Genomic DNA, 18,257 nt, shown 5'->3' on the forward strand with positions numbered 1-18,257 from the left:
CAGCAATGCTGGCTGTGGAATTCTGGGAATTGAAGTCCACATGCCTTAAAATTGTCAAGGCTGAGAAACACTGCTTTACAGGGTAATATTCATAATTTCCAAATTCTCTAAATCAGCCCTGAGCATTCTGATCTTCTGCTCCTTCTATTCAGTTCTTCCCTAATGACTGCTAGTTTTTTGAAAACAACATATAAACAACTGTAATAAATAATAAAATAAGTTTAGGCACTACATGAACAACAGCAGCATTTTCTTCCTCACCTGTCTCTACCTTTCACTCCCTTTTTTTTTTTGGCAAATGAATTTATTGGATTTATCTGATGATGTCTATTGGCCAGCCTCTGAAAAACGCTGCAGAAAGGCAGAAATTAATCTATTCAAAGCAGATGTTCCTATGCCATTTTTAAAAAATGTATATAGACATCCCTAGTAGTTTTTCAGCTTTTATGCAATTCTCCCTTATTCCCTGGAAACCATAATTTTATGGTTTCGGCTCCTATCTGCTGCTTTTGGCCATAATGCCACTTTGGGTCATTTCCCAAGCAGAAAAGTTTGAATCAGGAACAGGAATTCTTTGAACCGCTTTGCAGAAAGTTTTTTGTTTTTAATTCTGCCCTTCTCCCATCCCCCTCAAAATGAGTTTCATGATTCAGTCACACAATCACTCTTTATTTTTAATCCCATTTTCATTTAATGGTTCAGTGTGAAAATACAAGAGAAAACATTTATCTGTAGACTGACTTCAGTTCTACAAAAACCAGAGGGCTTTTTTTTTTTTTAGAAAAAAAATCTTATAATGTTTAGCCATACAGAAACTGACATGCATAAAGAATACTGCCTAAGAGCAGGACCACATTATACTTCGTTGTGCATACACAATTACATATGTAGACACACGGACAGATGAATACATATGAAGATCACATATCCTGAGCTGAGGAGTCCTTAATTTCAATCGCAATTACAATCACACAGGAGCACTTTGGTGTATATCATTCTCACTCAGCTGGGACAATTATTCCAAGTCAGGCTTCCTAACAGCATTTGAGTCGGAGGCCTTAAAACTGACATCACCAAATTCTCTGCTCTGCATACTGGGCTTAGCACCGATGGCCTGTATGTAGCCTTGTGCAGAAGCCCTGTGGAAAACAACAACACCTATTTCTCCATAGATATCTTTCGGAATCTCCCTTGTGTACATGTCCCTCACCACCACCACCCCCAAACAAAATCCATCCCCAGGATCCATAAATATGTTCCTTAGAAGCATTATTTCTTGCAAGATTTTAACAGTATATTGCCAACTTTACAACCCCAGACACAAGAATTAACACGTTTTCGCTTAGTGCCTGACTTTACCCGTACACTTTTCAAATTTCCCTTTCAGAGTTCAGAAGGTGCTTTTCAAAAGCTCCAAGGACATAAGTAAAAAAAAAACCAAAACGATACAATCTGTCCTTAAGATTAGGAATTTGTTGCATCCATTAAACGCTGATCCCTTCAAAGTAAAAACCAAATAAAGTTAAGAGAGGCCACCAGATGCCAGGAAGAGGAAGAGCCCTCCCACCCAACATCTTAACCTTATGCAAGTGTTACATGATCCACTTTTCATTTCAGCACACAACCGGGAGGGGGGGGGGATTACAAAATCCTGACCTGAGGTAACCATATAAAGAACTACGATCATTGAGAAAAATCCAACACTTGTGGTAAAGACCCCATCAGCATCAGAAAGCTACGACAATATGCATTACAAAAACCATTCATCCCGGGGGGGAAATGGGGGGGGGGGAAGGTAAGGAAATGTACAAAAAAGTGCACAGAAACAGGCCCATTACACACTATAAAAACAAGCCAAGGAGAACCTGGCATCCGAAATAAACTCACAAAAGTGTTAAAAATCCAGGTTCTTCCCACCCACTCGCCCGCCCGCCAGATGTATTTTGTTAACCAACCTCCGACGGGCTTAAAAGAGAGATCACAAGGGGAATTGCACAAGCCTCCCGCCCGCCCTCCTCACAATCACAGAAGCACGTGTTGTCTGAAGGGTTCTCCTCCTTCCTCCCTCCCTGCCTTGGCTCAGTGTGCCAGTCTAGCAGGCGAGGAGCGTGGCGAGGGCAGTCGATCAGCAGACGAAGAGGTGCTCAGGCTGGACTGAAAATAAACCGTCTTGTGGAATAGCTTGTTGCTAAGGAAGACGACCAAGGAAAAGAGGCGCAGTTGGAAATGGCTGAAACAGAAGACAGCCTCGCGTTAGTTTCTTAACCTCTCTTAAGGTCCCCTTTCGTTCAGGATACTCCGTTAGTAAGTGGTGATGTACTAGGACAGTGGTTCTCAACCTTTTTAATGCCGCAACCCCCAACCGGTCGTAAGTCGAGGACTACTCAACCGGTTGTAAGTCGAGGACTACTCAACTAGTGCAGCACCGTTTGCAGAATGGGAATTTTGGCGGGCTCAGCAGGGCAGAGACAGCCTGGACAATTCCTATTGGCTTTTGAAAGCCAATAGAATTAGACTCTATTCAAGAGAGTCTATTCTATTGGCTTTCAAAAGCCAATAGAATAAAAGGGAGGAGCACAGCTAAGGAAAGGGAGGGGGGGGGAATGGCGGACTGCGTTGTTTGGCGACCCCCGTGAAATGGTCGTTCGACCCCAAATGGGGTCCCGACCGACAGGTTGAGAACCACTGTACCAGGATGAGAAATAGAAAATGTCTACGAACTGTTTTTGCTAGGAATACTAGGATCCAATTATGGGAAAGAGAATGAGTATTTAATATGACCGCTTGGCAACTGGTGTGTATTTCTGACAGTTGCAGTGCCCCGGGATCATGCCATCACCTTTTGTGACCTTCTGACAAGCAAAAATCATTGGGGAAGCTAGATTTGCTTTACAACCGGGTTACTAACAACTGCAGTGATTCACTTAACAACCGTGGCAAGAAAGGTCAGAAAACGGGACAAAACGCACACAACAACTGTCTTGCTTAGCAATGGAAAATTGGGGCTCCGTTGTGATTGTAAGTCGAAAACTACCTGTATGCTGCATTGGGGGCCTTTCAACGTACAAAATCTGCCTAATCCCGATTAATGATGGCAGAGGACAGTTCTTACCATTTTTCTCTACTGCTGAAATCTTTTGTCAATAACGCAGCCTCGTGGCAAGCTGGGCGGCAAAGCAATTTAATAAATAAATAATAAACAAAACTTTTAGATCTAGGTATAAAAGTTTATAAGTAGCGCAGGTTTCTAAGTGGTACAATTTTTTTTCTGCTTGCAGTGAGTTTCCATAGCTATCGGGGCAAAAAATGGTATACAGTATAATCTACTTCACTGGGGCAGAAGCCTTTACACATATAGGTAGTCCTTGAGTTACGTCTGCTGAAAAAGGAAATGGATACCTACTATGCTCTTCCTGGTGTCTTCGATTCATTGGCGCTGATAATAAATAGAGGAAAAAGAATGGAGAACAAGCAGCCACTGTGGGATAGGGAGATGGGGAGAGAAAACAGAGGATGTTTTGTACAGATCTCTGCAGACTAAAAAGGGAGAAAGCATAAACTACAGCAGTGTTTCTCAAACTTGACAATTTTAAGGCATGTGGACTTCAACTCCCAGAATTCCACAGCCAGTGTTGCTGGCTGTGGAATTCTGGGAGTTGAAGTCCTCATGCCTTAAAATTGTCAAGTTTGGGAAACACTGAACTACAGAATAGGAACACAATTCCATGTTACATGCAATTGGCTAGATGAAAAGTCTATTCTCAATGCAGATTTAGGACCGGCCACTAGTGCAGAGGTGAGTTTAAACCTTTCTATTTTGGTGCAGATTTTTTTTTTTTACATCCTTAAATTAAATAAATTTCAATGTCATTATTAGCATTTATGCTACCAAGAAATTAATTAATCGCACTATGGTTTTTAAATTATAGTAATCAGCTTAGGGCTACACTTAAAATAAGTATTATTGTTGTGATAAACTCCGGCTAGAGTAGACCATGTCTTAACAAGATCTGAGAATTCAAGCACCTACATACATGCACACGCAGACATGTGTGTGAGAAAATGAAGAGGGCACTATAGTGAATGAACTTGTTTTTTCCAAATGATGTGCTTTAAGTTTAGGAGATGTCAGACTGTATTTATTGACCTGTATGCTCCTTCAATCACTGAAACAATTGCTCATACTAAACCAAAAACGTGGTCTGAGTTTTTATGTACCTTTTCTTAATTTTAATTGTTTTTATATTTATCTTTTACTGTTTATAAACTGCCCAAAGTCGCCTTATTGATGAGATGGGCGGCATATACATTTAACAAATAATTAAATACAAAATAACAAAAAACAATCCAAATATCCAGCATCCAGATGCTGTACCCACATCCTTCTTCATACAGCTTGCCACTTAATATAGCTTCTCCTATATCACAACAATTTATTAAATTTATATACTATCCATGTTTTTATATAGAAGAGTCCCTCTTGTCCCCTACTGCTGACACATGGAACGGCTCAACAAATCGGCAGCAGAAAGAGCAGCATCCAAGTTCTGCCCAGATTAATATTCCGGCATAATTGAAAACAGGAAATAGTACTGTACACTACTTATAAGAAAGTGTCTTGGTTTTCTTGCACTGCTATCATGGAATATAAAATAGGAAAACACATCATGGATGTCCAGAAGAAAAAAAAACATACATCTCAATTAAACCTTCATGGGCTCACAACAATATCCCATGACCAGCTTTTCAAAAGCTTTGCTTCTATCACTGTTCCAAGGAGTTTTCTTTTTCTCCTTCCCTATTAACATTTACACCAGGTCTCTTTTCATTAATTCCCCACCTACTTGTCCTCCTCTCCCTCCCACAGAGTAGAAAAGGGATGGCATGACTCCAGTTTCTCAGTAAGTCACCTGATAATGTAAGAAGACTGCATTGCAGTGAGAAAGGCCAGTGGTAACCCAAATCCAAAGTAATAAGGCCAGTTCCTTTCAATGTTGGATAATCGTTGATGCATTTCAATGCCTAGCAAGAGAAAAGCCCAAAACACATGGTTCAAAGCATTAATGCTGTGATATAATACTGGCTTTCATATTCCAGGAATTACCATCCCAATATTTTTTCCTAGATATCTTCATAGTCTAGGAAGTATTATGTAAATTCACCTCCATCCCATATATCAGTAGTTTATTGATCACTGGTGATAGCAGAAAACACCAGCCACCACAAGCAACAGGCAGAGAATAAAATGTACTCTTTAATTTTTCAGCCCTGCTTCTGCCACTGGAGAACTCTGCAAAGATCCTGTAGGAAGAGTGTTACTGGAATTTGTATACATTTGCACCAAACAACCCCAGCACTGAACAACAAAAGAAGATTTTTTTTTTTAAATTACACCGTGGAAAGTCAGCAGGACTTACCTTTATTAAACCAACGGTATTCAAAGCAATATAATGAGTAGAGCAGGGACATATGAAGCAGGCTAATTAACTGCCCAATGATATCAATAGGAAACAGGCTGACAATCATCCCCTGGGGAAAGTAAAACAAATTCAGTTTGAAAGAGCATTCCCTTCCACAGAAACCTCAAATTCTGTACCTTGTTAAAAAGTCCAGGAAACTAAACAAGTGAAGAGACAGTACAGGTAGTCCTCAACTTACAACCAATTGCTTAATGACCATTTGCATTACAATAGATTCAAGTTACTTACAACGTTATGACTGCTGCATAACCCCTCCCCCATGGTCACATGATTGTATTTCTGACCCTTGGCAATTGGCTCACATGTATGACCAGTGGCAGCTTTGTGACATTTATTGCAGTTTTCTGGCAAAAAACATCCATTGGATAAAATGGCTTAGTACCTACCACCACACTGTCTCTTAATGACTGCACATGCTTAACCATGACTAAAAACAATCATATAATTGAATCTGGTCATATGCTGCCTCGACGTACGACTGAAATTCCAGTCCAGTTATGGTCATAAGTCAAGGATTAACTGTATATACTTAAGTCTCGTCTTTCTTGGTACACTCTGCTCCACTCCCAGTATTAGAGCATTGGATCCTAGGTACCAGGGCAACAAAGTCCATGATCATCATTCTTGGCTAGAAGCCCAGCTATGCACATTTGAGCAACAAACCTAGTCTGTAGTTCTTTCATGCATGGCAGGAGGACATGATTCCAAGAGCCGAGGTGGTGCAGCAGTTAGAGTGCAGTACTGCAGGCCACTTTAGCTGACTGCGTTCAGCAAGTCAGCGGTTCAAATCTCACCGGCTCAAGGTTGACTCAGCCTTCCATCCTTCCGAGGTAGGTAAAATGAGGACCCAGATTATTGGGGGCAATGTAAAATATATATATACATTGCTTACTGGTGTACACCGCTTAGAGAGTGCTTGCACTTAAAGCGGTGTATAAGTCTCATAAATAAATAAATAAACTCTCCGTTATAAACAGCTTTGAAAAAGTAGTAGTGTTAACCTATCCCCCCAAAGGTTGTGACTGGGAGAGAACTACCACCTAAGTCAAACTGGCTAGTGACCTCTTTGTAAAAATATGGCCAAATTCATTCCTTTTTTCTTTCACAGTCCTCTCTGCTTTTTCTCTACCTTGGGCTCTATTTCTTGTTAAGATCTGCCGAATGTACAGTTCTGTCCTTCAAATACCAATGTCTATTACTCTTAGTGTCTGGATAATCTGGGTGGAGTGTTTTAGGCCCATTCTTACCTGGATGAGAAAGAGAGCTTGCAGTAAGAGGTTAAACAACATGTCGGCAATGATTTTACTGACACTGGGAAAGGGCTGCGCCTTCCTTCCTGACACCTCAAATGCCAGATCAGCAATGTCCTGAAACAGAATAACCAGACTTACTTCTGAATAAAATGGAAGAAGATGGTTGTCTTGAACATCCCTCAAAAAACACAGGACAATACAGGTAGTCCTTGACTTATGATCACAACTGAGACCAGAATTCCCATTGCTAAGCAGGGTGGTTGTTCAATGAGTCACGCCCAATTTTAAGAGCTTTTCCGCCATGCTTGTTAAGCGAATCACTGCAATTGTTAAGTGAACTAGGCTGTCATTAAGCGGATCTGGCTTTCCCCCTTTGACTTTACTTGTTGGAAACTGGCTGGGAAGGTTGCAAATGGCAATCACACAACCCCAGGACTCTGCAACCATCAGAAATATATTCCAGTTGCCAAGTACCCGAATTTCGATTGCGTGACCATGGGGGTGCTGCAACAGTCATTGAGAAGAACAGTTGTAAGTCACTTTTTTCAGTGCCGTTGTAACTTTGAATGGTCACTACACACGGTTGTAAGACAAGGACTACCTGTGTATCAAGGTATGTCTTAGGTAGGGAGCCAAAGAAGCAGTAGGTCAACAAGTTATTGATTTCCTCAAAAAACGACTTACCTGAAACCAAATGGCATTGACCACTTTACTGAGCACAAAGAGTGGGAGGACCCAAAGGGCACTGAAGATGGAGGTCAGGATAAATTCCAGCCAAGACCAGACATCACCATGCAATGACGGATCACCTTCCAAAGCAGAGAGAGCATTTTCAACAGTAGTAAGTAAAAAGATTCATTACAATTCAGGTGCCTCACCTGAATTGTTATATCAGAAAAATAAAATGCACCTTCCTTCTACAAATCTCCTCTACTGGTCACAAGCTGATAGCAGATCGGTAAATGTAGCTAGGACCATAATTATTGCCTCCTTTCATTCAAGAGTATTATTTCACCTTTACAAAAATAGTACTGTGTTCCAGTTTTGAAAATTTGAGGCCAAGGGAAGAGAAGAGTACAACAAATTATACGCTTCTCCATCAAAACATAATTCCCTAGGCTAGATAAACAATTATTTATTTGACAAATGCCTTAAACGGTAATATACTTACCAATTACATGTGCTGTTGCTGACTGAAGCAGAGGTATGAAAACCCGATAGAACAAGAGGAGGCTAAGCTAAAAAATAAAATAAAACAACAACAACCAAGAAGGAATAATTCAGTTTTATTCACTATTTTTAAATGTGCGTGCTACTATGGAGAAAGTAAGTTTTCTAAGATCCGGAAGGTGTAATCTGTTTTCTATAACTGATCTTCAAACCTGATATCTTAGCACTTATTTCATGGTTTTCTCCAAGTACATATACAAGTAAATATATGAATAATTTATCTTTACAAATGTGACAGCTCCAGCACATGCATCAATAATTATATGGGAAAATCATAATGGGGGGGACAGCAAAAGGAAACAAAAAAATTCTATAAACATATAAAATTCTTTGGATCCAAAGCCAAAAAAGATATAAAACCACATCCCATGTCCATAAGAACTCCCTTAAACAATTTGCACCTTTTCTAGGAGTTGCATAGTGCTGTAGTTGCACAATTCCAGTAAAAGATGTACTTCAGATGACAAAAATCGATGAGTGACCTCTTAACTCACACACATATTTCCTGGGGTTGCATGGCTATTTTTATTTATATTAAAATCTGATTGGGATAATACTGTATCTACCAAGGCTAAATAAATGTTAACTATCCCTTATCTGGGAAGTAGTAATGATTTCAATCACTATTCATTTGCTTTTTCAGGTTGAAGCATTATCCAATTCTAAACTTCAAGCAGGTAAGCATATTTGCAGAAAAGAATAAAGCAATTGATTCAATTAAGTTGCTGTTTTTTAAAAAAGAAGCAAAATTATTCTTACCCAAAATACACCTCCATTCCATGCACAACACTGAAGTATTCGGCTTACTATCCGGGGTTCACTAAAGAAAAGTAGAAGAAAGTGTAAAAACCAAAACTACATGTATTTTCAAAAAACACATCTGTTTAACACAGAAAGAGAGGGGAATGCTTCAGATAGGGCAGCAGATTCTTTCAGCTTGGTGGTTTCAGTCTCTTTGCAACCCTAAAAATGCAAATGTATAAATTTCTATTATCCTCATTAAATTTCAAATTGTTGGGAGCCTCATTTGGAAAAAAAAGGCGTTTCAAAAGTTGGATTTTTACATTCCAGTTTTTCTTCTTTTTCTCTATTATTAGGTAAGCCTATACATTCACTGTTTAACTATTCAATGTCATACAGATGTACATGTAAAACTAGTTGTTATTTAGCACCTAAGATAAATTTGCAGACTTTTTCTATTTCTTTTTCACAATGTCAATTTTTTTAAAACATGAATTACAACCACAGAAGCTACTGGGCAAGAGACTAAAAATAGTATCTTAAAATCTTCATTCCAAATCTCTTCCTACAAAGAATCCAGTGCCTTTCGTGATGAAACTAAACAGAACATAGAACATAGTTGGTCCCTCAAATGACACTTTTAGAGAGTTCCACATAAAAGAATATTTCAAAATCCTCATTTAATTTGGCCAATATAAAATAAAAATCCCTACCAAAGTTTGCAGGATCCAGTTTGTACACAGACTATGTTAGCAGATGTAAGTCAACTTCTAGGGGGTTGGTACCATTTTGGTGGTGGCTCAATGGTTAGAATGCAGTATTGCAGGCTATTCAGCTGACTGCCAACTGTCAGCAGTTCGAGTCTTACCAGCTCAAGGCTGACTCAGCCATCCATCCTTCCGAGGTCGATAAAGTGAAAACCCAGATTGTTGGGGGCAGTAGGCTGACTCTGTAAACCGCTTAGAGAGGGCTGTAAAGCGGTATATAAGTCTAAGTGCTGTTGCTATTGCTATCTGGATGGTAAAACACTGATAGATGATTACTGTTGGCACGACGCAATCCCCAAGATTGGAACTTACTTCTCTTGCTTCCTCTCTTCGCTTTGTGCTCTTCGCTGGGCAAGCACACTAGTTGCTCTTCTCTTCCGCTGCTCTTCCCTTTTTTGCTGGATCCGAGCATCCAGCTTGGAGATTGTACAGATCCCCCATATGGAATCTTTAATTCCCTAGAGACATAAACACATTGTTTCTGCTGATTTTTCTCTAAATGAGATGTCTAAGCAAATACCCAGTGATTTTCTAGTTAAGTCTAATTCTTTAAACCAAGACTGGACAATCACTTGTCAGAAATGGTATAAAGTTTCCTGCCCGAGCAGGGGATTGGACTCGAAGACCTACAAGGTCTCTTCTAACTCTATGATTCTGTTCTGTTACTCTGTTATTCATTATCTGATCACTAATATATTGGCATCACAGTTCAGGAACTCTCTCTTTCCATTTACTAAGAATCATAAGGTTAGACACATGGATACTATACTTGAGCTTAATCAAAAGACCGAGAAACAATCACAGAATTGGTACTGAGATGGATTTTACTTGATAAGTACACATAGTTCAAGTTTGTGAATAAAGTCCTAAAACCACCCTTCTTCATACTGCCAAAGACAGATTTATGGGAGTTTACATAAATATTAGTGGCTGAAACACTCTGAAATCCAATCTTATCTTAAATGAACTGTCATGTATAACAACAAAAATAAAAGGAATCAAAAGACTGAGAAACAATCACAGAATTGGTACTGAGATGGATTTTGCTCAATAATTACACATAGTTCAAGTCTGTGAATAAAGTCTTCAAATTTCCCTCCTTCATACTGCTAAAGACAGATTTATGGGAGCTAACATAAATATTAGTGACTGAAACACTCTGAAATCCAGTCTTATCTTAAATGCACAGTCATGTATAACAACAAAAATAAAAGGAAGTGCTTACCCTGATAAGATCATTAAGGAAGATCTTGACACTATCTGCCATATCTATGCCAGCATTGTCTCGGCATCTAAAACTATCAACTACAAGGTATAGGGAAGAAATAACCCCAAGCTTGTCTCATTGTGAAGACATGAGAAGTTGGTAATCTGACAAAAGAACAAAAAGATACCTATAAGTAAAGCAATGAAATCAATGTTATGATTATAAATGGAGTATATTTGTCCTTAATCATTCTTAAATTCATATAGATCCCGAAAATGTTTACTTTCCGAGATCATATTAAATCACTTTAAATGTGTTTCTTCCAGACTACAATAAACATCAGTGTTTAAGATATTCCAAGAAGAAGCAACCACAAATAACACAATGCTCCAAATATTTAAGTCTCACGTTTGGGGTGTGGATGATACAATATATAAAATCTATGGTAGAAACATTTGATGAAATCACAATAACTCAGCAGGGATAGTTTCCATTAATTTATTTATTTTATTTATTTATTAAAATTTATAGACCGCCCCACTCCCGCAGGACTCCGGGCGGCTAACAATAAAAACACAATATAACTTAACAACACAAACAATACAATAACATTCATCCAGGGGTCACATTTTATAAACCCCAGGCCTGCCGGAAAAGCCAGGTCTTAAGCAGCTTGCGGAAAACCAACAGGGTGGGAGCGATCCTAATCTCTGGGGGGAGCTGGTTCCAAGACGTGGGCGCCATCACAGAGAAAGCCTTCCCCCGCGGCCCCGCCAAATGGCACTGCTTGGCCGACGGGACCTGAAGGAGGCCCAGCCTGTGGGATCTAACCGGACGAAGGGAACTATGAGGTAGTAGGCGGTCTCGCAAATAGCCTGGCCCTTAGCCATATAGAGCTTTAAAGGTAATAACCAACACCTTGAATTGGACCCGGAGACCAATAGGCAACCAGTGCAGCTCGCGGAGGATAGGTGTAACGTGGGTGTACTGTGGAACCCCCGCTATCACTCGCGTGGCTGCATTCTGGACCAACTATAGTCTCCGAATACTTTTCAAGGGTAGCCCCATGTAGAGCAATTAAACACAAGTGAGACCAACACCCACCCACAAACATGCCAAGCCTATTCTCAGCCCCAATGAGATGCCAGCCCAAACTATTCTGGTTCTCTAGTTTACTTTCTGTTGTTTTCTTTCTTACTTTATATTATTCATTTCTGTTTCTACAAATTAATAAATATAAATGTACATTTTACTTAGCATTCAAATATTTTTAACAAAAAATATCACAAAATACAAAGTATCCACAACTAAAATTTTATCTTCCAAACATCTGTCTTTTCTCATGTTTTTCAAAGTTCTTACAACAACTGCAACAATGTTTCAGCATCACCAAACTACTACTGACAAAAGTAAACCAAAGAAAACATTAACTTAAGAGTGCAGGTGATGGCAAAGCAAATGGTTACATAGTATGAAAAGAACTTTCCAAAGAAATCAGACTGGATGCCAATGAAATAAGAATATGGATCTTTTATTAACAAACATTTAACTGGACAGTTTTTCATTTTTGTCTGTGCAGTTAAAATACAATTTAAGATATTTATCTGATACATGCTGTTTTTTTTAAATATAGGACCATCAATATACAAATCAATTTACAGGCTAATATGAGTTAGACAGTAGTACAGTACAGAGAATTAACATTATAGAATAATATGTAGAAGAATTGCAAAATCAGTTGCCCTGAGATATTTACACCAAACTATCATTAATGTTTAGTCTAGTTACTGCAACTATCAAATTATAATTTATGATTGGCTAAAAACAGAATCATAAATCATGATTTGTTTTGAAATGATGGTTTGTGCAAATCATTCAGCTGAATGAAAAACTGATGCTTAGATGTTCAGCCTGATAGAAACTACTGATTTACAGAAGGAAAGGGAAAACAGACAGGTTACTCTAATCAATTGTTCATATGTTTGGGAGCCCAAAACAAGTTTAATGTTGTGAACATAAAGATTTAATTTTGCCGGACTAAACTTAATGATCATAATTCTAGGGTTAATTTCTAGAATAGCATCAAGGAACAATCTGAAGAGGTGGGAGCAAAACTGCTTATAGGGATTAAAATAATGATAACCTGAAGTAAGATGTAAGATTTTGTGAAGAGGTAGATGCCAGGACAAAAATTAATTTGATTACAAAATTCAACTAAAGATAATATGATTATTCATAATATTCCTTTCATAACAGAGGATCTGGATGCCAAGCCTATAGGTTTGGGAAACTAATATAGGGTTCTGGAACATCAGGCTATGACCTCTTCTATAAATAGCAATATTTATATTAACAATGTGAAGAAACTTACTTTCTCATAAATCGACTCAGATCTCAACAACAGTCAATATAGATTACATAAAGTATAAATCAATACATGTACTGAATATGAATCCAAATTAACTCACGAATGGTTCATATTTTAAACCAGAATTACTTTATCTGCAGTCGCAGTAATAAAACTTAGATGAAAAAGATAAATTACAAACTTTCAAAAGTCTGAGATTATTTGTAAGGAAAGCTCAGTCTCAAAGAACTGTTCAACTCTAGTACTTTGAGATATAACGTCAAGCAGCCCAAAACATTACAATATGTAGGAACCTCTCACTAAATCATGTCATTTGGGAACAGAACTAGTACTACTTGCTGTTCAGTACTCATTCATCTTCTTGCCAATTGCTCCAGAGAACTATGTTTAAAATAATGACTGAAATGCAATGGAAATCATGCTTCAATTTGGAAGTACTATGCTACTTTGTAGTACATGTTTATTTTAACTTTATTGAAGCACTGTCAGAAATGTCTGTGTTATCGCCCCAATTCCCAGAACAGAAATATCCACTTCTGAAAAAATCATATATTAACTAAAATTACTGGACAATCTCGTAGGTGCAGCAAAGCCTGAAAAAAATAACTTCATGACTGATAGTTTCTAATGGGCTTCTAATGACTGCACTAGACTGCTTCTGATAAGGAGATTAACTCAGAAGATTGTTCTTGTTTGATGTGCTGCAACAGACCATCTCTCTACTGACATCTGAACTGCTTGCTAACAATGTTTATTTGCTTGCTGAATGAGAAGGAAACTTTTTCAAATGGAGTGCCTTACAATATTATAAACATTTTCCCCGCGGGGTGGGGAAAGCTTCAAAGTAATGGATCAAACAGAAACAAAACAGAAGGGAAAAGCTTCAAATCCAAAAAGCATTGGAGTACAGCAATGTTGGATTGCAAAGCAGGTTCCAAATTTAAAGATTTGGAGGTAATATGAAGAAGAGAAGGAAATGGCATGGGGAGAAGAAATGGAGAGTCCAATACATGTAGTCCTTGACTTACAACCACAATTGAGCCCAAGTGCTCAATTGCTAAGTGAGACATTTGTTGAGTGAATTTTGCCCCATTCTACTTTTTTGCCACCGTTGTTAAGTGAATCACTGCAGTTGTTAAGTTAGTGACCCGGTTGTTAAGTGAATCTGGCCTCTCCATTGACTTTGCTTGTCAGAAGGTCACAAAAGGGGAATCACATGACCCCGGGGCACTGCAACCATCATAAATAGGAATCAGTTGTCAAGCATCTGAATTTTGATCGTGTGACCATGGGGATCTACAATGATTGTGTGAGTCATGGTCATAACTGACTTTCTTCTGTGCCACTGTTAACTTCGAATGATCACTAAACGAACTGTTGTAAGTCGAAGACTACCTATAGCAGAGAGTCTCAGTAGCTCAGGGCTGAACTGCAGACAATGTTGTTGTTACCTAGCTGAGTAATGAAATGCCTGCAAGTAAACAACCAAGCTGAGAGAGAACCAAGGACTCCCCAGAAATGGAAAGATTGTGAGTGATGGGCTGATGTTATTATTATCAATCAGACATGAAAACCGGTGAGGCCAGCTGCTTTCTTTTGGCCCAACCTACCTCACAGGGTTGTTGGTATTGTGAGGAAAACAGGAAGCAGGAGCATTAAATACCACTGCCTTGATTTGTACAAAATAAAAATCAATTATTATTATTATTAATAATTATTATTAACACTATTAATACTATTATTACTATTATTGTTATTATCATTATCATTATTCCTGCAAAGGAGTCTTGCGCGTAGTAGCATCGGTGAAAACAGATTAAGGCAAGGGGCCCCGTCCAGGTGTCTCGGGAGGACTACGACTCCCATCATCCCCATGCACTACCCCTTGCTGGCCAGGGGTCGTCAAAGAGGCGGCCCGGCCTCCCTCGGCAGAAGCCGCCTCAGACAATGGCATAAGGGGGGAAATAGACCCGCCCGACCTGAGGGGCCACAGCAGGGGGGCATGACAGGAGCGGCGGGGCAAGCGGTGGGCGATGGGCTTTGTAGTTAGGCCCACGACGCGAAGTGGGAGGGGGCGAGAGGATGCCAAAAACGGGGAAAGCGAAGCGGGGAAAATCCGCAATCCGTGGAAGCCCAAGCCCGAGATAGATCCCCGGAGAGAAAAGCGGGAGACCGCTCCCTCCTACAGCCAGCCACCCCAGACGGCCACCGATACTTGCCAGCCCAGGCCTCCCGGGGTCCGCGACGCGACAGGCCGGCACGGCCGTCAGCCTTCAACTCCTCGGGCAGCACCGGGCGGGGACGCCACTGCGCACGCGCGGGTCACCTCACACCACTCTTCTTCGCCCTTCTTCCTCAAGCCTTGCCAGGAGCCAGCGCCCGCTCCAGGGAACATCCCGGGCTTCGACCCCAGCGATGCGCATGCGCCCTCCCACAAGGAAGGACATGCGCAGTTTCAGAAGGCTCGAGGCAGCGGGCGGGGACAGTGGGTGGACTCTCCTTTTTACTTCAGATGGCGTGAGGCAGTTTCAGGTCTTCTTTTTATATATATACAAGGCAAAAGAGTTCTTTCTCCCATATTTGGGTTGACAGGGTGCATCAAAAAGCACTCAAGATGTGTGTGTGTGTGTGTGTGTGTGTGTGTGTGTATCAGAGGTTCTCAACCTATGGGTCACGACCCCATTTGGGGTCAAACGACCATTTTATGGGGGGTCGCCAAACAATGTGATCCGTCATTTTTTCCCCTCGGGGTGGCTCCACGCACATCACACAAACGTTGAGAAACGCTGATATATATATGTATATATATATGTATGTATGTATGTATATGTATGTATGTATGTATACATATATGTATATATATATATATACATATATGTATGTATGTATATGTATATATATATGTATGTATGTATGTATGTATGTATTCCAGTTCCCAAATACATTGCGTTTGTTGCTCCTTGTTGATGTACAAAAATAGTACATGAACATTTTTTTAATGTACAAAAAATAGCTGTAGGTTTTAGAAATTATTTCTAAAATGATAAAATTATTGTTATTATTCCTAGGAAAGAAACTGCAAGAAAACGTCTACTCGGATTTAGTTCTGCCTTTTTAAACTGTGTCAGACTATCCCGTTCCCCAATATTTGAATAATGCACACGTCCCAAAATGGTTCCCCCAGAACTATGGACTGACTGGGAATACTGCAGAAAGTTTTTATTCTGTATGTTTTGGATGATCCATTCCAGAACAGAGCTTCCTATAGTGCAGTGGTGGTGAACCTATGGCACGGGTGCCAAAGGCAGCACTCAGACCGGTCCTAGGCCTTCAGCTGGGTTTTATAAAACCTTTTCAGTTTAGGCCTCCACCACCGTGTGCAAAAAAAAAAAAAAGGTTCAATCAGTCAATTTCAGCATCTTGCGGGAAAAAAAAGATCTTGCAAAGTTGGAATTGATTGATTGAACTTTTTAGTCCCACCCAGTCTGCCATTACCACCACAGCCACGCCCACCCAATGGGCCACGCCCATCCTACTGGCCACACCCAGCCATTGGGCCACACCCACACGGCACTCGACGATGCATAAGTGGGTTTTGGGTTGCAGTTTGGACAGTCTCTAAAAGTTTCGCCATCACTGCTATAGTGTATGCCATATTCTGGTGGCTGCTCCAACATTAAGTCTGTTGTTAATGTGACACATTTCTTGGAAGGGAAGGGTCAGTTGCCCTCCCTCAACAGAGGGGGAGGGATACAACATCATCTATCTCCAGTCTACAACACAGTTCTTTCAACAGTTCCAAGAAGGCTCCACACCCATTTGCACCATTCTGGTGACCCTGAGGGCCCAGGTAAACCTCCAAATGGCCTCAGCGACTCTCTAAAACAGGAGTGTCGAGCTGCCACGGGCCAGACATGTCACCAGGTAACTGTGCCCACCCCATTGCCAGCAATGGAGAAAAAACTCTGATATGTTGGGCGATGTCACGTAACGTCGCAGGTTTGACATGTCTGCTCTAAAGGAATGCAAATGACCAGCTGTCTGCAAGGAGTAGAATCCTTTCCATTTCCCCACAATCTAGTCAGAGCTGAAAAAGCATTTTGGATGAGAAGTGAAATGTCTTTAAAAAAAACAAGAAAGTCCAGTTGCCTCCTGAAAAAGCATTTTTAGGTTGCAAGCAGATTGAACGTAGGTGTGTGTGGGGGGGGAAGAAAGGTCTACACATCTCCAGAAGAGATGGTGCTGTAGGCAAGAATCCAATTTTGAGTCGAGCCATTTTATAGATTGTTCAATAGGGAAGTAGTCCTGGGAATTCATGTAGTTGGAACAACGAGATCATAACTAGGGACCCAGAGTACAGTTCCACCCGTCATCCATAACAGTGCTTTATGGAGCATAGCAAATAAGTCAGGAATGTACCCTAATTAAGTTGAATTCATGAAGAAAGGCATAAGGACAGAGCTAGAAAGACTGCACCACCTCCCCTCCACTCTCTGTATCTTTCTATTCGACAAACCAACATTCTTTTTACCAACTCCATATTCCGAGGATCTCACCTAGAGTTTCATCTAATCTACCCAGAACTCTTAATTATTTGCCTTCCTCATTATTAAGAATTCACTTATTTATGTTTAGTAATGTGTTTCCCATAAATATACTACACTAGACTGAATCACTTTCATTCACTTTGTATTCATTAGGACTCATATATTCTAAACCAGAGGCCCCCAACCTTTTGGCACCAGAGACCAGTTCTGTGGAGAAGGGTTTTTCTGCGAACCCGGAGGGTGCATGGTTTTGTGTGCTGCCTGTATCCCATGGATACACATCAATCATTCTCACTGTCCTTCAACCATAGGGTGGAGTTCCTGATTTGACATATCTCAAAAGGGAGATACTGTGAGGGAGGGAGGCCAAGAAAATATTCCTACCAGATCAGATGCTCAGCATTCTCTATGACCATAAAATGTATTTGAATATTCTCTGTATCTGATATATTCACTGAATATTCTGTTTTGGGATGTCCTGTTTGCAAGTTTGTCGATGACGTGACAGAATAAGGAGCAATAGAAACAGTACTTTAGACTGCAGTGTTTCTCAACCTTGAAAATTTTAAGGCATTGCTGGCTGTGGAATTCTGGGAGTTGAAGTCCACATGCCTTAAAATTGTCAAGGTTGAGAAACACTGCTTTAGAGAAAGACTGTTGTGGT

At 40.1% G+C, this 18,257-nt stretch overlaps 1 protein-coding gene across 2 annotated transcripts; it reads right to left on the minus strand.

Annotated features, from left to right (window-relative positions):
* Nucleotides 1–671: 671 nt before the first annotated feature.
* Nucleotides 672–15,419, minus strand: EI24 (EI24 autophagy associated transmembrane protein). Of its 2 annotated transcripts, none has more exons than XM_039356506.1 (11): nt 15,266–15,419; nt 10,697–10,842; nt 9,784–9,929; nt 8,723–8,783; nt 7,905–7,971; nt 7,418–7,542; nt 6,728–6,847; nt 5,418–5,529; nt 4,911–5,022; nt 3,404–3,478; nt 672–2,230 (listed from the first exon to the last, which is right to left on the minus strand). In XM_039356506.1, the coding sequence occupies exons 2-11, from the start codon at nt 10,736–10,738 to the stop codon at nt 2,080–2,082; spliced, it is 1,011 nt and encodes a 336-aa protein (XP_039212440.1). In that variant the 5' UTR covers nt 10,739–10,842; nt 15,266–15,419; the 3' UTR covers nt 672–2,079. The 2 variants fall into 2 exon arrangements, with proteins under 2 accessions (XP_039212440.1, XP_039212442.1); XM_039356508.1 differs by lacking the exon at nt 15,266–15,419 and adding an exon at nt 14,657–14,716.
* Nucleotides 15,420–18,257: the final 2,838 nt, after the last annotated feature.

This window comes from Crotalus tigris, unplaced genomic scaffold (genome assembly GCF_016545835.1).
Source record: "Crotalus tigris isolate CLP2741 ecotype Arizona unplaced genomic scaffold, ASM1654583v1 scf7180000018825.4774228, whole genome shotgun sequence".
Classification (NCBI taxonomy): Eukaryota; Metazoa; Chordata; class Lepidosauria; order Squamata; family Viperidae; genus Crotalus; species Crotalus tigris.

Coding starts and splice junctions, on each gene's coding strand:
- EI24 (XM_039356506.1), bottom strand. CDS start 10,738: ATGGCAGATAGTGTCAAGATCTTCCTTAATGATCTTATCAGG. Junction 7,972..8,722: donor GGAATGGAGGTGTATTTTGG/GTAAGAATAATT, acceptor TTTATTTTTTAG/CTTAGCCTCCTCTTGTTCTA. Junction 2,231..3,403: donor AAGACACCAGGAAGAGCATA/GTAGGTATCCAT, acceptor CTTCTGTTTCAG/CCATTTCCAACTGCGCCTCT.